Source organism: Orbicella franksi, chromosome 2 (assembly GCF_964199315.1).
Source record: "Orbicella franksi chromosome 2, jaOrbFran1.1, whole genome shotgun sequence".
Lineage (NCBI taxonomy): Eukaryota > Metazoa > Cnidaria > Anthozoa > Scleractinia > Merulinidae > Orbicella > Orbicella franksi.
Window position 1 is genome coordinate 17,814,512 of NC_138146.1, and position 19,292 is coordinate 17,833,803.

A 19,292-nucleotide genomic window follows, 5' to 3' on the forward strand; every position below is an offset into this window, starting at 1 on the left:
TCGGAGTTATGATCATGAGTTTAGACAGGTTCTTGGCAATTTATCTTCATCTCAGATACCAAGAAGTTATGACTCACCAGCGTGTTACTAAAGTGGTGATCTCATTATGGGTTTTCAGTTTGTCCCTGTCGCTTGTAATGTTGTGGAGTCCGATAAATATTACTACCGTAATTTTTACCATTTTTGATGTTGGTTGTTTGGTAACAACAACGTTTCTTAACTACAAGATATATCTGGCCGTTCGACACCACCGAAATGCAATCAGTGCGCTTCAAGTACAGAATGGCGATGAAATGGCTAATGCTTTAAGGATAAGAAAATCTGCGCTTGGAGCATTTTACGTGTATCTTGTGTTTGTGCTTTGCTATTTACCAAATATCTGCCTCTATGCTGTCGTACCAATCTTTGGAGTAACTACCGTTGTAAAAAGGTTAACGATATACACGGTGACAATAGCGTTCCTTAATTCGTCTTTAAACCCCATCATTTACTGCTGGAAGATGAGACATATTCGGTGCGCTGTGATGGACATTCTACGAAATGCACGTCTGAGACGCAACTAAGCTATAGGAAGTTATTTAACTCATGAACCGTTTTCATTCTGCAACACACTTTAATTACAGTCGAACCTCTCCTTTCGGACAGCCCTATAATGAGGACATTAATATAATTATTACAGACAGCTCACTTGGTCCCAGAGGAACCACGATGCAGAATTTTTGTATTCTCTGCCTCAGTAATGGAGACAGCTCCATAATACGGACACTTGGCTCTGACCCTATGCTGTCCGTATTATTTCATTTAGAAACATCGGTTTTCCTGGAAATGTATGTAATAGCAAGACACATACCTATTTAAAATTGAAGTATATTAGGCATATCCCGTTTCTGGTTTACAACTTAACACCTGTAGAATTTTCACTAGAAGTAAGGAATCATTTACTTATTTATTTTATCCATTATTCATTAAATTGTAAATAGTTTTAACTTTAGCTAAGGTATATTTTATTGTGTAAATAGTGTCCCCAATTAGATTTTTTTTTTAAGCTAAGTACTATTGACACTTTAATAAAGGTCTTTCACTCATTCATTCATTCATTCATTCAACGAGCTCGAAACATCCTCACCCCGTAGGAACTTGAAATTGGAAATCAAATTTTTAACATGAGGCATTTTAAAGGCATTTCTCACCTCCTCGGCAAGATCTTGTAATCGTTGAAGAAATTCCTCCACGTCTGAAAGTGCTTCTTCGACGCTTGTGGCTTTTTCCTTTAACTCGGTGGCTTCCTGTGCAATGGAACGCTGAAAAAAAAAAAACAACAACAAGACGTTTGATTAAAAAGTAGCCTTATATTACCTTCCCGAAGCCTTTTTATTGGATAGGATCAATAAACTGCCCACATCTTGATCGTTGAAACGTCTTCATGCAGAGTTAAAATTATTTTGATCTGAAGGCCTTACCGTTTAAAACTAATCACACGATCTCGTGATTCAGGGATCGATAACTAAACTAAAAGTACCATTTCCAATTACTAGTCATTTGTATAATACAGCTTATTGCGGATTGGCCGTTTTACTAGATTATTATACATTGAACTCACTATCTCTTTTCTGATTGGCTGAAAGCGTATAGTGAATTTTCGAAATCAGCACCTGTGGCGTCATCTAGCTTCAGATTATAGAATAATCATGTCAAGGACACTAAGGTCACATGTAATCATGTCATGTATGACCGCGATACATAATTTCTAAGGGTAATCATGTCAAGTTCGCGCGCTTTGTGTTGCTTGCCGTCAGTGAAGGAGCAAAAACATGACTTCCATATTGTTTTTTTTTTTTTCGTTCTATGCATAATAAAACAAGTATTAGATTCCGTTTTTGTGATATCCAGAATAATCAAGGTCTCGGTAAGGGTTATCAGCCTCAGCCTTCGGCTTCGGCTGAGAACCCCTGCCTCGACCTTGATTATTCTGGATATCACAAAAACCTCATCCAATAATTGTTTATAATCTCGGGACTCAAAAAATGACTCTTCTGAAGTCGCGACTGTCATTTATCTAGAATCAAACCAAAATATGTCGGTAAACCAGGCAATTCTTGCTTGTTTGCATGTAATATAAAGTGAGCAATATTTTAATTTCTGTAAATGTTTTCAGAAAGTAAAATTAACCATTTACACATCGTGTCTTTGGCATGCTATAATATGCCATACACGTTCATTTAATGGACCTTTTCTGCGATACGTTGACCATTTCGAATTTTATTGTTTCAAATAGCTATTATGGAATGCTGTGCAGGGGGTAAGTTTGTATGTATATGCCCCCTGAGCATCCCATAATAGCCATTTCAAACAATAGAATTTAAAATGGCCACCATATCACCGAAAAGGTCCATTGGTAACATTATATATACCAGTTCGCTTTTCCTCTCTAGACGGCGCTTAGCATCTAGCTTGTTTGCTTTTCCTTTCAAGTTTGGCAGACCGTTACTGTTTAAAAGAGTAAATCAAGTCATTCTGGAGCTCGTTGTCAAGTCTTAATCCTAACCTAACCCTACCCTAACCCTAACCCTAAACCTATGTGTCTTAAAGAGATTAATTAAAGATAACCCAAAAACTATGAAAGTAGTTTCTAATCTCGATATTACTAGTTAATCAGTGACAACTAATTGGATAAACCTATCCTTGGGAGTTTCACAGAAAAACTACTTTGTAGTGAGGTTGCAGAACTGAAATTGAAATTCAATGCTCGCGCTCATTTGAAAAGGGTAAAACTATTTCAAAAGTGAATAGCTTATGAAAAAATATTATCCAGTTAGCCCGGCTATGATGCCGTATCGTACCCTTTCAGTAATATATACTACGTTGTAGATGCGGAATTTCTTACAGAAAAAAGTCTGGTCACCATCACTTCGCAAAAAAACAAAACAAAACAACAATAACAACAACGAAAAGAATAAACAAACAAGGATAATGAGTAACTTCGGTGTTTATATATCACGTAATCAAGCCTAGTCAAGCCTAATAATATGTCATCAAGCCGCAGTTTTTTTATGCATTCTTTTCATTCGTAATTTGTCTCGACTTATTCTTTAACATCCGTTTGGGTTTCTCACCTTTTTATCTCTTTGGTAATGTTAGGGACGGTTAGAAATTATCTATTTTTCTACAGGCTTAAGTTGATTTGAAAAGATTTTGGTGTATACGAAAGGATTAGGGATATACACTAGAATATCGTTACTGTAAGAAAGCCGGTGAGACCTTCCTCTTTACCTGCAGTCTGCAATGAGTTGATCCAGTAAAGAGAACAACGACGAAGCGCGGTCTACCTCTGGTGCATTACTGGCTATCACGTACGTTACTTCTGCTATTTTGCTTTTCTGGAGAACAAATAAGTAGTTCAGCAAATGTCTTGAGTGGTCTTGTACAGCATGTTCTAACATAAAGAGTATTTTTTCGACATCACTGCATTGCTCACGTTAATGCAGGTAACAAGGTCGAGTTGGCATTCTTCCTGTTTTACGTAGGGATTGACGTTTAGGTTTCCCCTAGCGGTTCTTCAGAAAGTCGCCTTTCTCAAAAACTAAAAATTTCAAAATTCTGACTCAATGAGATTAAATGGCCATGCATTCTTATAAACCAGCATCGTTTATTCATTTGCAGATCTTTTTTGATAACACTTTGAATACCTCCTCCAGCTACTCTGGAAAACATAGGAGATATCCTGGGAGACGATGCACGTCTCCTTGAAAAACAAATGAGAAATACGAACAGCAAAACATGTAAGACTCGCCAGCCTGGGAAGCGATGCCGGACTGTAGCCAAGAAAGCCCATACAAGACCTCCGGGGAAATCTTTCAAGAACCCCATCAGTCTTTGTTAGAGAAAATATATAGAGATATCGGTGCAATAGCCAGTCTTACCACACGATCAATAATCCTTAGCAAGGCATTTAAGGGTTCCAATCTGAAGGCAATGTTCTCCCAGTAGCTTTCCACACATACACAAGGCTTCTCCCTGCTCCATGGAAGATAGTAATAATTGCATCCATCGTACACTGCGTTGCAAGGAGGCGTGTTCGAAGGCGCCATGGACTCATCCATCATGTTGCCATAGTTGCCTTCAAAATAACAGCTTTTGTGCGTAAGACGCTTTTGTCTGACTGAAAAACTTAATTTTAAGGGAGACGACTAACAGCAAGTTTGGCATTCGTGTTTAGCATGTAGACAGAATAACCTATTATAACGGCAAGGAACTATTTCACCGTCACTCGTTGTAGATAGAAACCAAACATATGAAAATCATTACACGTCTGATTTAACATCTAACTAAAAAATTATCTTCTGTTCTCTGAGAATTCAATAATATTGAATTCCATCGCACTAGTAGGATAGAAAGACCGCTTGGTGATTTCTAGGTGGACTTTTGGGATATGAATGTCATCACAGCTTCCAGCGGACAGCAGTTTTGGCTGAACTGACCGTTGAATCCAAGCATAAAGTGGCGATAAGATTTCTCTGCTTCTCATCTTAAACATCAACTGAGTAATGAAGAAAAGCAAAATTTCTCACCGATGCTAACTTCGAATTCAACAGGCCCATCCACATCAAACACCATCGAAGCTTCGTAGAAACAAGCGAACAGCTTGTATTTGCTGCGACTGAGATATGGCTGAAAATAAAATGTAAAGTTTGTTTGTTTGCAATGCGTATTCATTTATTGAACCAAAAACAATCGAATTTTTAGAAAATAACAGCCAGTAAGAGAGCCGAGAACCTTCGGGTGTGTGTCCGCAGTGCCCCTTTGGATCGCGGCATTTCCATTAGTTTGTTAACTGACCTGTGTGTAAAATGACGTAATATTCGAGTCTAAACGTAATTCACGCGAGGGTGATTGCGTTACCTGTACACGAATAAGTTCAGGTCCTTTCATCTTTTCCAATGCCTTGTCGATTTCTTCACCCAACTTGCTTTCTAACTCCACCAACAATCGACCCCTGTATGCCACTCCCTCTCCCTGTAAAAACGATATATACGAGGGAAATGGTTAAATACTCTAACAAACAGACATAAAAATGCAAATAAACCAATTTAGAGGCAATACGATAGGTCAAATTTCGGCGTCCCAGTCTGGATGGGAAAGAAGGAAAATTAGGTAATGGACTAACTCTCAATATTGCTAATATGTTTTCTGGTATGAAAACCATCACACTCAGTTCTGTTCTGAATGGAATATTTGGAGCTCCATGTGTCGTCGGTCATTTTATGTGACACTCGATTGACGTCATAAGGAACAAATAAGTTAGGGTATGCCGGAAACTCACCTTTCCGAGGTTAAGATCATCGTATTCATCCGGGAGTTCAGAAAACTCCCTCGGAGAACCATAGAAATTCAACCAGCAAGGCCCAAACATTGGAAGAAATCCTGACGACGTAAAGTAATCTTTCGTTAAGTAACTGCTTTACACATGCTAGTGATCTCAATTTAATAAGCAGGCATGCATGAAGGGCAGGCTGGTGGAAACGCTAAAATATGAAACGGACAATATAGTTTTCATTATATTCAAAATACCTTCCTCTCCTTGTCCAGAAATCGATTGAAGAGAGATAAAAGTCGTTCCAATACAATCATCATCAGTCAGTCGATCCCTAACAGAAATCAATGCAGAGTTTGTTAACGATATCCCTTAACTATCGCGTAGTATATGAGGTCGATTTCTTGTCAGTTTATCAGTTGAAATCTAACTTAAATTAAACAAATATACTTTTTTGTCGAATTTCATCATTCAAATTTGCAATTGTGCAACAAAGGCCCCTCGACCTGGCAAAAATGACCTGAAACTTATATCTAAAGTAACTAGGTTCTAAGAAATGGGATGTTCTCACGTTTTTTTGGTCACTGGTTTACTCTGAGGTCTGGTGCTAGCCTTTTTGAATAAGTAAATTATTTTTTTCTTATGATAATTTTTCTGCAGCTCAAGCTCCTTGTAATATTAATTTTATTATTTCACCAGACCTACTAGCAGACGGTCTATAGACGGCATGAATAAAGAATGTCAAGTGACAAAAGATCTTACTCAGTATGGGGAAAAAAGGCTTGGTTTACTCCTCAGGTCAAGATATCTCAACTTGCAAAAATCATAGGAATTTAGTAATTCTATTATTGAATACAGAACGGCAACAACAGAACTGAAAAGTACCGAGTTTCAAAATGAGCTGTGTTTAGAAACTTAGAATAACTTTACTTATCTTTTACTTATCTTTTTCAATTCTATTTTCTACACGGCCCCACAGCTTGTAGCTTTAACCCTCACCGTTTTTAAATAAAGTTTATTATATTGTATTTTATTAATAATTCATCAATTTTAAACATAGGAAATCACGGCCGTTACGGTGGTTGGATATCTACTCTTAGTGAGCATTGATTTGTACGATTTTATTTCTCCGTTTTCTCCTTAGTTTTAGTTTCGATTGAGAAGGTATATTACACACTCAAGACAGCGTTTGACCACATTTCCAAACACCTCGAATTTCGTCAAAAATGCTCCGCTGCGCGTCGTATTTTCAACTCTAGCTAACTCTCTTCTTGGTGTTTGGAAATGCGGTCAAATACAGTCTTTCGTGATTGATATAATACTTACCAGTCAAATATTTGCAGTTTTACTCGCTGACACATCGATGGAAACTGCAATAGAGGAACAATTAATTCAGGGGCACCCAACGGATCGTTTCGGTAAATTATCTGTTCGGAAGACCTTTAATCCCCTCTGATTTTCTTAAGAGAATTGTCACCTCGCTCTTTCGTGATATGAGAAATTTAATGTCTGTTGTTTTCGAATTGTAAAAAATGTCGTTTTGGGTACCGAAAAAAGGTCAGCTATCATTTTCGGAAAGGCGATAAGACCTAAGGTTTTCGGGAAATGGACAAAAAAGCCCTAATAAATTCGAGAATACTCAAGTTCCCCTATAGAATAACCGAACAGATAAATTTTTTTTAGCGCAACCTAAAATTAACCTACAGAGCTTTAAAAGTACTCCACATAGCCTAAAACAGCTTTTAAAAGCATTCGAGAGAAAACGGTCGTTGGGTGCCCCTGTTAATTGAATTACAAATGTCACACGGTGAAAATCTGAGAAAATATTATCCTTCCGAGAAAGTAGATTTGAATATTATTACTTTTAAAGGAAGCCATTACTCGGTCTGGTATTTAAATCAATAAGAATGTAACGTTTAGTGACATTTTTCCTTGTGATAATGAAAACGTCTCAATTGAAAACACCTAAAAACATGCCAATTTTACTTGCCATAAGATAGTAAGGAAGATATGCAATATTTTTACCATGAAAGGAACTCTTATTGTCTCCTTGAATTCCGGGCAGTCCGTCTTGTACATAGTAGAAGTCCGATTCTACCGTAAAAAAATTGGAAATTATTAATGTAATAGCCGCTTTCTCAGAATACTACTAACAATTCTTAAGTGTCACATTTAAGATATCATTAAACTTTTTTGTATGGTCAAGGCAAGGTAAGGAGTATAACAAGAGATTTACTTATATGGCATCTGGGAGAACGTACTGGTATATTCAACAACATGGAAATGAGTTAATTGTTAACAAGCAAAACGTCTGAGGCCTAGTTCACACTAGCAACATAACGACATAAACACCGTAACGACATAACGAGGACGTTATGTCGTTATGATTGCAGTGTGAACATCCTGATATAATTATATAATAGCAACATAAAAGCTTGAACATAACGTCATAAGGGAAATGCTGATCTTTCCTTGTGCTTTTATGTCGATGTTCACATTGCGACATAAGCTATCATGTCCGTAATGTCATTATATCGTTGCGTCGCCAGTGTGAACGAGGCCTAACAGGAGGGGAAAAGGTGGGAATTAAGTTCCCCATGGAATAACCTAATACTCTGGCGTTGAGTATCTCCGTGAGTTTGCAAATGAAGTAGAAATAACTCTGCCTTCGTTTCTCTGACAGGCACGACTGTAACACGAAGCTGAGGAGCAAATTTCACCTATTGATCTGCGTGGTACATATACTATACCTCTTCCCCACAAAATTGAAAAAGAACGTAAGGATCCACCAGTTTTTCATCGCCCTATGTTGAAAGTAAAACGATAAAAGCAAATTGTTATACAAGTAGAATATAACTAACTCCTTTCTTTTTCTTTCTTAGTCTTTGTAACAAACAATTAGTACGTCCTGAATTGTTTGGTTTTCGGTCGGCTTACCTGTAGTTACCCTTCGTTTGTTGTGTTCTGGGTTAATCGTTTGTTTATATTTTGTTTGTATGTTGTTGTTTTTTCTGCAAATGACCTCCACCCTATTAGTAAGTTACATAATTAATATCTTCTTCGGGTTTATCCAGTAAGAGTAAAAATAAATCTTTCTGAAAGGAATATTTTTGAATACCTATAGCTTTGCTGAACGATAAGAGGAATTTAGACCCATGTATGCGTTTGCATTTTTTTCCCTATAGTATGGTTTTCATTCTAGTTTGCTATGTCCCATAGTAAAGCTAATAATTTGGCCTACCTTTTCTACAGTTAGCAAGTTTTTTACTCTAAATACGTGAACTGTATTTCGAAAATCCATAACAAAACAAAACAAAAAATACCTGCTGCATGTTGAAAAATTTCTTCACACCTTGCATCAATGCGGTATCCACTACACAAGCAAAATCAATAATTTTCATCATGTGCTTCTATTTTCTCTAAGCAATGTTAGTTTTATTCTCGTATCAAATCATTTTCAAGGTAATTCCTATCAAGTTACTTTTAGAAATAGTACCAAGTTCTTCCGCGGAAAATGCACCTTGCACGTTACTGAGATGTTTTCGTGGAGGATGTAAAAGCGTTCAATGCCTCTTGGGCTGTCCGCGTAAGCAAAACCCCGTCACTTACAGGACTGGCTATTTCAAGACCTCTCTGGGATATCCGAAATTAAAAGTGATCTGAAAACCACTTGAGAGAGATTGCTTTGGGAATAAGGCATACATCTGAGATTAACTCTCTTAACTTCTATCCTCTCCCTTAAAAAGGTTTATTATTCCAGTTGACTAGTTGTTTTCTTTCGGCTTGTCTCTTATTTACCTGATACTTGGAAAAATAAGCTTATTCAATGGCTGATAATTCATTTAGAGTTATTATAACGCAGGTGTTGATAATCTTTAGAAATTAACGGGTTAATAACAATCTCGTTCCCAGAGTCTTCGTTCCCCTTGACCAGTGGTCGGAAAACGAGAGCTCTGGGAGCAACCATTTCAGGCGTGCGCCACAGATGAAGAAAATCTGAGACTGCGTAGTGAAACCGGATGGGCAGAATTCGGTTATTCAAAATGGTTGCTCCCGGAGCTCTCGTTTTCCGACCGCTGGTCAAGGAGAACGAAGACTCTAGGAACGAGGTTGGGTTAATAAAGGAAAGGAACTAATCACAAATAAGAGCTCACTCTGTGGAAGATCTTCTGCTCGATAAACTCTCAAAGTAAACACTGCTTCTTGAAGACCAACTCCAGTAGGCCTGAGGAGGTTTCTGTTAAAAGAATTGGTTAAAAAGAAAAGTCACTCGAAATCTTTCCTTTTATGAATTATATCTTGGTGATCCAAGTGTCGCGATAGTCTGACATGGTTCACGTTCATTTTTGTCCAGATGTAGAACTTTATAAAACTTAAAATAAATTTGTTGCTACTAAATTCTCAAATAACAGAATCGTATCTAGTCTTTCTTTCAAAGTAGTCTTTTTTTTTTTTACTTTTGTCACCCAATCGTTAGATTGCCTCAACAAAGATCGATGTCTCGGTACATTTTGGGAACGGAAATTATTTTGATAGCATTAAATTACTCACGCCTCTATGTCGTCAGAGTCGTCTTCTCCTGCGAGTTTAGACACAGGCTAAAAAGCAAAATATGTAAAACAAACAAATAAAAAACGACCATGGTTGGAGGTTACCGGCACAAGATAGCGGTAAAGGTTCGATTTTCAAGATGCTGTTTCCAATGTTGTTCCACCAACATTTAAGGAAGACTTTGCAGTGAAAAATGTTAATTCTTAATACCGATTGTTGATTTTTCTTTTTATGGCTTTAGTTCCTTCGACTTCGGCTCCGATCTGACAACAAAATTTCTGACATCACTTAGGAAGAACTGGATAAGGTAATGGAGGGGAGAGACGGGGCAGAGCAACTATGATTGCCTAATTAATAAAATTGTCTCGAATACTTAGAGCGGTTTTCATTTGAATGTCGAAAAAACAAAACAACAACAACAACAACAACAACAACAACAAAACCAAAAGTTTTGCATCAACTACGCTACACGATTGGCTTACAAAACTCGCACCACTTTTTCTTCCAATCTGAAGCAAAACTGAAACCAACTATGATTCACTGGCACTCGTTTTCCCGCTCTAAGTGTCAGCTACATGTAGTTACTTCGATTTTTTATTGGTTCATTGCTTTGTCTGTGTCCTTTGTGATTGGCTAAATTGATTATTTTGGTTTTGGTTTTACGACACTCAATTCATTGGAAACCGCTGAGTATGTAGCTAGCGGTATGTATTTGCAAAGTATTGTTTAAACCACTCGGACGCTGTTTTTAGTGTACGTTAAGATAACAAGTTATACTTACTGGTGGCTTGTCCCCAGGTCCTAGCACAATCACAGACGCTTTGAGGTAACCCTAAAATTAATTACAGAACAACGAATTTGCTATCTTCTCACCGTATGTAGATCCTGAGTATCAAACGATGAAACTGTAATTTAATATTAATCGTAACACTTACGGCAGGCGAACCACCCTTAGCAGTGCCTCGAACTCCTTTGGCGCTCTTTCCTTTACCCTTGTTAAAAAAATAAAATCTTCAGAAATTGACAGAACTTCGTGCTCTATAACTAATTAGGAATATTTGTATGCTGGTGCGGTTTTCCAAAGAGGTCCATACATGTTCGTCGTTAATTACGAACCTTCATTCGAAGTGTTATAAGGCTTGCAAAATTTTTAACTCCTCATCGACTTTTCTTTGACAGGAGAACATCGAATAGGAGGGAAAGTGGTTAGGATAACAAATTAGACAACTTTCCAATTCGAAATATCATAAATCTTAACTAGATTATATTTTCTTGGTTTGAGATGTATCTACATGTAATTACCTACATGTACGTATACAGGTATAAGCAAGTTATAGCGTCTACGATTTGTTGGTTGTCTATTTCTTGGTTTGTCTATTTCATGTTTGCTTCTTTCTATTCAAGGTTCACTCAGAAAAAGCTGTTAACATTATGACATTAACAAGGACTGATCTGACAGCCAAGAGAAAAACTTCAAAGAAAAATCACCACACCAACCGGTTCTTTCTCATCTCCTCCTTTATCTTGAGGGTTACTTAATAGCATCCACTTACGAATAAAACTATGACCTGGAACATTTCAAAGGATTATTGTTAATCTAAAGAATTATGAGTAATTTCTTAGAAATAGATCTTTTGATAAAAATTAGCGATCAAACGTTACGAAGTTTCGAACTCTCCGAGCGAGTAAAAAATATATAGAATATAATTAGCATTGTTTACACTCTGGCCACACCATCTCCTGGGAATCTTCAAAGATTTTACGTACAAGCACAAATTGGTGCAACAGACGTATTTTAGAAGCATGGGAAATTAACACTTGTAGGAATCCGCTGAACCGTGTTGATGACATGCATTTGCCGCACGAATTTTTAAATTTAGCCCTAACGGACAGAACATATATAATTAGCTCCGATTTGCCGATTTGCATAGTATAAGAACGTGCTTTTTAAACAAATTCCTTGTCACTTTCCCCTGATGAAGGCTGAAGTTTTAGCCGAAACGTTGGGACTTTTACAAAAAAATTTTTACAAACATTTTTACATTTGTTTAAACCAGAGTAACGTTTTTCAATCATGAATCAACCACCTGGTTACAGGACCATTTTTAAAATAATTAGCATAGATATGTTTCTGACAGTAAGAAGTACTTTCGCTTTACATCATATACTTGTCATTGTTTATGGAAATACGGTATTTCAGGGGCCTTGACCGTTCACGAGAATGCTATTTGACCCTTTCAAGGTCTTTTGATACTGACGAATATTAATATGACCCTTTTAAGACGAGTTCTGAGGGAACCTGTTTTCAACGGACGCCCTGTATTAAGCGGACACTAGCACGGGTCCCGAGGGTGTCCGCCTAATACAGGTTTGACTGTAGTTAAAAATGTCTCGAGTGCTGAAATTCAATAAATTATGTAATTAAAAATTTAAAAAAAAAAAAAAATATATATATATATATATATATATATATATACAAGTTAAGTGGTCTCTCGAGCCAACAGCGCATCTCTGCCCACAGGAGGATCACAAATGGATTCACAGTCCAAGCCTCGGTCAGACGTAGTTAATTAATGAAGTTAATGAAAGAACCAAGGACGGACAACTTCTGAATGACATTTTCATTGGAAGAAAAACTTGTTATGCCCTGAGCGGGATTTGAACCCACGTCCCCCTGATTACCGGTCGGGTGTGATGCGAGATGCGCTGTTGGCTTGAGAGACCACTTAACTTGTAATTAAATTGTCTCCTTCTCTCTCGTCCGCCTGTGAATCGTCGTTCCTGTCGATCCAGTGTCATCTAGTTGGAGAAAAACATTGGCCCGGGAGAACCACGTAAATCTCCATTCGCTATCTAGATTGGCCGTGTAGCCAGCACGGTTGCTCTGATAGTGTAGTGGTGATCACACCCGACCGGTAATCAGGGGGACGTGGGTTCAAATCCCGCTCAGGGCATAACAAGTTTTTCTTCCAATGAAAATGTCATTCAGAAGTTGTCCGTCCTTGGTTCTTTCATTAACTTCATTAATTAACTACGTCTGACCGAGGCTTGGACTGTGAATCCATTTGTGATCCTCCTGTGGGCAGAGATGCGCTGTTGGCTCGAGAGACCACTTAACTTGTAATTAAATTGTCTCCTTCTCTCTCGTCCGCCCGTGAATCGTCGTTCCTGTCGATCCAGTGTCATCTAGTTGGAGAAAAACATTGGCCCGGGAGAACCACGTAAATCTCCATTCGCTATCTAGATTGGCCGTGTAGCCAGCACGGTTGCTCTGATAGTGTAGTGGTGATCACACCCGACCGGTAATCAGGGGGACGTGGGTTCAAATCCCGCTCAGGGCATATCAAGTTTTTCTTCCAATGAAAATGTCATTCAGAAGTTGTCCGTCCTTGCTTCTTTCATTAACTTCATTATATATATATATATATATATATATATATATATATATATATATATATATATATAAATAAAATAAATTGAATACTTTATTTAATTATTTAGATTTTTCTTGTTTATCACTTCTTTATAATTGAAATGAGTAAATAATTATGTAGATGACATTTTTAAGGCTTCTCTTCTTTATAAAAGAGCTAAAAGAGCCAGCGACATAAATCTATATTCGTCTTGTGTCTTAGGTTAATTATTTATCACGCGTCGTCCACACCGGCTTTTTCTAATTTCATCTTTTTCCTGCTCATTAGATTTGAGTATTTTCCAGTAGAGTGCCACACTGGTGTATATCTTGTGGTGTTGTCTTGCTACAGTCGCGAACTTTTCTTTTCATATATGCTGAATCTGCACGCTTTATTTTCTTATTGAAAAATCTGAACGTCCCGTAGCTGTTAGGTGCTTTGACGTCACAAGATTTGACAAAAACTGTTATTATTAAAAACTAAGTCTTATTATCAAACCTCACACCTGGCATATCGTATATAGAGTAAACATCCATCTGAAATATAATTCAAACTTGCATAAGATGACGATAAACGTATACATGTATACCATCTTATGTTTTTGAGTACATGTACGAGATCTAGAGAGTTCATTTACTACGTCGTATAAATAGAAAGGAGCCTGCATGGCTACGAGCAGTCGGTTTGTGTTCCTGAAATACCCCACGCGATTGAAAAAGTCAGAATTATGCAAATTAAGGAAAGAAACGAGAAAAGAAAGAGGCGAAACAGGGAAAACCCTTTTCTTCATTCGACGCCCGCACTTCTCGCTTCTCGATCGTTCGTCTTTTGCTTTTCATTCGTGTATTCGCAACACAAACTAGGAAAAGAAAGACACTGCTCTCAATATATTGCACGTTTGAGTTAGAAAATCTTCGTATAGTAATCGTTGCTTTGTGTTACCTGCTACAACCGCCTCACACTTAGAGAATCCTTTACTTTATTGGTAAGAATCAACTGAGGATTTATTCCATAATACATTTGTATTTTCTTTGTTCCATATTGTTCGATCCAATTGAAATTCTCTATTTTATAGTACCTCAAAGTAGCCAACCAGGGCATCTTTACGGTACTTCCTCGAGTCGAAAACCTGTAAAAAATGAGAAACCGGCTAAGGAACAAGCAAAATGGAAGGGCCAGATTTAGCCTGTTCCAGGCTCTAGTAATATTTTTCTTTGAAAAGGTTGCTCTCAGTTACATTTTGTATATTTGACTCCAAACAAAACGATTTAGAGAGCATTTAAATATTATGTTGACTATTCCGAAGAAGATGAATTCTTTTCCGCTTTAATAGTCAAGGCATAATTTTGGAGCTTTTACCAAAAGCTTCCCAGAGGGGGTAGCATGCTCCCTTGATCCCTTGAAAATTTCAGCTTTTCTACCTTGTTCCCAATTAGTAAATTCCTTTGTTCCCGAAAATGGATTGTGAAGGTTCCCTTAACAATAGAGATATCCCTTGTTTTCTCAAATTAATTCCAAAAATATACCTTGTTCTCTTGAAATAAATGAACATGTTGCCTTGTTACTCAAAACCCCCTCATTATAATGGACCGTAAAATTAAATTTGTTGCTGTGACGGAAGCAGAGAAAGTAGTTTTGTTCTCTTCGCACATCTCCTCAAGATGACCATTCCACGACTGTTCTCCTAAACAAAGGAACTAGAATGTACACGGTCGAACCAAAACGTTATTCCTCCAAGGAATCTTGTACGTATACTCACCTCAAACGAGACTATTTCTTCAAATAAATCCATTGGCGATGCATGAAAACTAAATGAAAAATTCTGCGGGAAAGAGAAAGCAAATTATACCACAAGTTTAACTGAACAATCCTTAAGTTCAGTTTTAAGACAAACAAAAAAAAAGTATTTTAGGACAGCTAACCTCGTTAAATGCAGGGTTGTTTGTACATTTCTTGATTTTTGTGTCTTTGTCTTGATCTGCCACACTCACTCGAATCACAGGGTGGATGTTACCTCCTGATAATTGACGGGCCTCAAATACCTTAACGCGGATCTGGTGACAATAAACCAGCAAGTCAGTATAACACGCTTCGCCGAAAGTGCTTTTCTTTTGAAACTTAATAAGGAAATTGGATCTTTGAAAATTGGTATATCACTTCGATTGAAATTAAAAATTGGTATATTACAAAGCGTCAAATGCATTTGATTAAAAAAAAAAGGGGGTTTAAAAAATTTTAGTTCCTTTTTTTCTATTCACTTGCTTGACCTAAAGCCATATGTCTGAGGGAGGAAGAGGGAAAGAAATGGGCCAGAGAATTTTGTGTTACATGCATATACCTGGAAATCTTGCGGTTTGTTTGATAACGCCTTCCTCTTCTTTCGACGCCTCCTTCTATAAAAATAAAGTTAAAAATGACAATTATCACTATTACATCTACCTTTTTATATATTACAACTGAACTTCTTTGGCGTCCATCCATCGACTACAATATATATTGCGTCTCTGTTGAAAGTCACGAAAGAAATACAGTGACAAAGACAGAAGAAGAGCCTTAATTAATATGATTGATGAGCAGCTCATATATTTAAAATGGTTCCATTGGTTTGCTGGCTTTCCTGTTCTAGTTTCTTAAGATGCCTCATTTTCCGTTTCATCTAGAAGACAATTTTCCGCCTACCTCACAGGAATAAGACGCCTCACTATTACCCAGGCAGTGACGCCTGGGTTTAAATTTCGGCTTTCTTTTTTTCCGCGTTCAGTCATAAATCGCCGTCTGGTCTCTAAAGCGCATGCGCTCCCTGTGCATGCGTACGGCACATGGAATTTACGGAGGTTGTCGTCGAGAAAGGTTACCACGGATTCCATGATTTCTAGGGCGCTGAAATCACATACAAACGAACACACCGTTCAAGGTAGACCAACACTAAAGGACGTTAAGCGTTTTCGGAACGGGTCGCCGCAAGCCTTACGAGAGATCAATTTACGAGCGAACATTTTGAGTGAATCATGAATCGTGTTATACCAAGGGAGTCATCAACCGGGGCTATCAACTCTTCAACTTGATAAAAAGCATCTTCAGAAGCGTCTCCGTAGTTTTAGACGTGATCGTGAATCAAGCAGAATCCCAGCACGAGCTCAAGAACGTCTGAGCAACAAGAGCAGAAAGGTTAGAGAATTTGTTTACGAATTCATCTGTTCGAGTACACTTAAATAAAATGCTCTGAGAAACTTCGTAAAGTATAATAAAGATAAAATCTCGAACTAAACGATATTCTCTCGTTATTTGCTTGTAACAGAGTTATGTGTCTTAACAAGAGTGAAACTCATGTAGCGAATTATTGTACATTTAAGCTGAAAGAAACTAATGTATGTCAGTGACCCCAGCAAAACAATTCTTGGTTTGCACTGTCACGAAATCCTGACGCAATAAAAAATTTATTCGAAAACCATTTAGTGGATAAAATCAAGAAATTGTGATGTTATAGGAGATTAATAAAGATGACACTCCTCGAATTTTTAGGTCTGTGCGTTTACCCAAGCTCAGATGTTCGTCGAAATATTTTGCACAAATTTAGAGACCAGTATGGAACCGCCATGTTGGTGTACCTCCGCGGTACGTCTACATTGCGGCCGGAAAATATTGTAAACATCTGGAACTTACTTTGGCTATCTAGGCGACTGATTATCTGTACTGAACAAACAAGCATTTACAGAAGCACTTTTCCTAATACTTTAACTTCTAAATGGGCTAAAAATCACGAGATAAGTATATGATTTCGACAACCGCGTTCGTAGGTCAATGTCACGCATCGCCATAACAATGAAATTCAAAATGTCTCGCTTGCTTGAGAAACGCAAATAACAGTGACAAAGGCTAAGGAAAATAGACTGAAACGTTTATAGGTTGATATAAAGACCTTGACTCATTTCACACCCTAAAGACTTGCAAACGAGTAATAAGCTATTAATCGATTCCAAGAAATGCAATCAAAAGCAGAATAGCTTAAGCACATCAATTCGATTGAATTTCGTACAACTTCAAATGCAGAACATTTAGCTCAATTGCAATACAGCTATCGCTTCTCAGTATAAAGACTGCCTGGGTACACGCAGCAAAGCGTCTTGTTCCTTATTTCCTTCGGCGGGGGTATTAACGCGGTTACCTGCGAACCTGTTGCAAAGCGTTTCTTATTCATATTAGTAGAATTCTACTAGTATACTCATGCAAATGCTGCAATATGACTGGCTGAGCTACTCGTATACTATCAACCATTAGAGTGCACTGGCTGTCGGTCGTCCACCAAATGCGACGTTTCTATCGTTTTGCCGGTTCCATTAACGGTTTCTTGACTTTAAAAACTTGCAATTATAGGAAAAACGGGTGCGCGCGCGTAAACAACTGCAAATTTACCAAGGACAATTCTGAATCCGTGCGATTTTATTAAAAGTAAAGTTCAATAATGCGTATGTAGAAAAATAATTGGAAACTATTATTTACGTTTATTTCAGTTAGAATTCCGCTAAAACAATTGGATTATTCGCTTTCGATTTCTTTGAGATGATAGAAAGATAGATAGAAATCTCGAGCTCACAATCTGATTGGTAAGAAGTAATGCCACTGCCGTAGAGAAGTCACACTACAACTAAAATGGCGCTGTAAACCAATCAGAATTAAAAGCAAAGATATTGAACCAGTGTCAAGGGTGGGACGAAGCAGCAAGAGTTTTGAATCAAATTTGAACGACAGAATAAAAGAAACAAAAAGGACAATTCGCTTTGACGGCGTTAAACAACCGCAGAACTAAAATATTCACAAACGTTTCTGTCAGTAGAGTCTCACTTTGTAGCTCCTGGTTTGCCTGGTTCCCCTATTTCTTCATCTTCCTCCATTTCTTCATCTCCTTCAGCTTCACCTCCTTGAGCGTCTCCTTTGGCGGATGGCGGCGGCTCGTAAGTTAAACTGATTTTGAGTTTGGCCTGCAAACGAATACCCAGCAGATTTATTTTATGTAAGCTCAACAAGAGTACTTTCGGTTTGAATAAAACATTTTAGCCACCACTTTCTTTGGTTTTTGTAGCCTATTCCAGATGTTCAGTTAGTTAGGGAGCAGCGCCCAAATCGGCGAGAAAAAACAGCTAGGGAAGGACTCAGTGTTGCCTGGGAGAGCTTTGGGGAAAAGTTAAAGGTGTTTTATTATTGCTTTTCGTCCCAATCCCCTACTATTTTTTTCTTCAGCGGTTTTCGCACTGCCTCCAAACCAACCAAACGCCTAGAACAGGCTATAGTATTTCCTAGATAGTATTTATTCTTTCCATGATATTCATCCAGTCTTTCTGTAGAGAAAATCCACTACAATAATGTGCTCAATATATAGGATTGAACTGAGACAAACAAAATAGGATTGAACAAATAAATAAAACTTACGGGCGTTGCGCTTTGTTGGCCGTCTACCAAGTCTACCTCGGTGTCCAGCGAGTTACTTTTCGAGCGGACCAGGTTATTTAAAGGAAGTGATGCCGAGCCGAGAAGACTGCCATAAAAAGAGATCCCGGAGTTTATTAATGTTCAACTACCAAAAATAATAAAAGTAATTAAAATATATTTATACATTTGGTAAGCAGTAGACAATTATAAGAGAATAAGTGTCTATGGAAAATGATACTATATGTTTCCATCGGTTAATTGCGACTCATGATCGTGACTTAATGAAAAATCGATGTGCTCAAGCTGTCGTTGTTTATCTTAATTTTACGCATTTGCGTGGCTAGCAAGCTTGTTTAACGCATACACTATCATAATCACGCAACATTTGAGTGAAATCAGTTTACTTCACTCCGGTTTATGGGGATCGAGTTTAAAGTTTAAAAGGCAACATTTAAGGGAACGTTTTTTTCTTTTATCAAGCTCCCGAACTTTCTCGCGTTCAACATTCTTAGTACTAGTGATGTACATTACCCACAAATGTAGGCCAATATTTAATCAGCGGAGTGATGTAAAGTCCAGTATCAACTGTA

General features: G+C 37.7%; 1 protein-coding gene across 2 annotated transcripts in view; it reads right to left on the reverse strand.

Moving 5' to 3' along the window:
* LOC145478369 (myoferlin-like) overlaps window positions 1–19,292 on the reverse strand; it is a 67,171-nt gene that overhangs the window by 44,333 nt on the left and 3,546 nt on the right. The window contains exons 4-27 of one of the 2 annotated variants that reach the window (XM_081456375.1): window positions 18,703–18,808; window positions 18,118–18,254; window positions 15,614–15,668; window positions 15,198–15,329; window positions 15,035–15,097; window positions 14,354–14,404; window positions 13,781–13,811; window positions 11,360–11,430; window positions 10,798–10,854; window positions 10,644–10,694; window positions 9,863–9,909; window positions 9,466–9,548; window positions 8,635–8,684; window positions 8,062–8,115; window positions 7,337–7,405; window positions 6,638–6,681; window positions 5,569–5,645; window positions 5,321–5,421; window positions 4,900–5,013; window positions 4,569–4,668; window positions 3,921–4,117; window positions 3,271–3,377; window positions 2,412–2,487; window positions 1,191–1,301 (exon numbers count right to left, since the gene is read on the reverse strand). In XM_081456375.1, the coding sequence (XP_081312501.1) occupies window positions 1,191–1,301; window positions 2,412–2,487; window positions 3,271–3,377; window positions 3,921–4,117; window positions 4,569–4,668; window positions 4,900–5,013; window positions 5,321–5,421; window positions 5,569–5,645; window positions 6,638–6,681; window positions 7,337–7,405; window positions 8,062–8,115; window positions 8,635–8,684; window positions 9,466–9,548; window positions 9,863–9,909; window positions 10,644–10,694; window positions 10,798–10,854; window positions 11,360–11,430; window positions 13,781–13,811; window positions 14,354–14,404; window positions 15,035–15,097; window positions 15,198–15,329; window positions 15,614–15,668; window positions 18,118–18,254; window positions 18,703–18,808 (1,984 nt within the window). Of the gene's footprint in view, window positions 1–1,190; window positions 1,302–2,411; window positions 2,488–3,270; window positions 3,378–3,920; window positions 4,118–4,568; window positions 4,669–4,899; window positions 5,014–5,320; window positions 5,422–5,568; window positions 5,646–6,637; window positions 6,682–7,336; window positions 7,406–8,061; window positions 8,116–8,634; window positions 8,685–9,465; window positions 9,549–9,862; window positions 9,910–10,643; window positions 10,695–10,797; window positions 10,855–11,359; window positions 12,097–12,135; window positions 12,289–13,780; window positions 13,812–14,353; window positions 14,405–15,034; window positions 15,098–15,197; window positions 15,330–15,613; window positions 15,669–18,117; window positions 18,255–18,702; window positions 18,809–19,292 lie in introns of those variants that run through there. The other variant, XM_081456376.1, reaches the window with a different exon arrangement.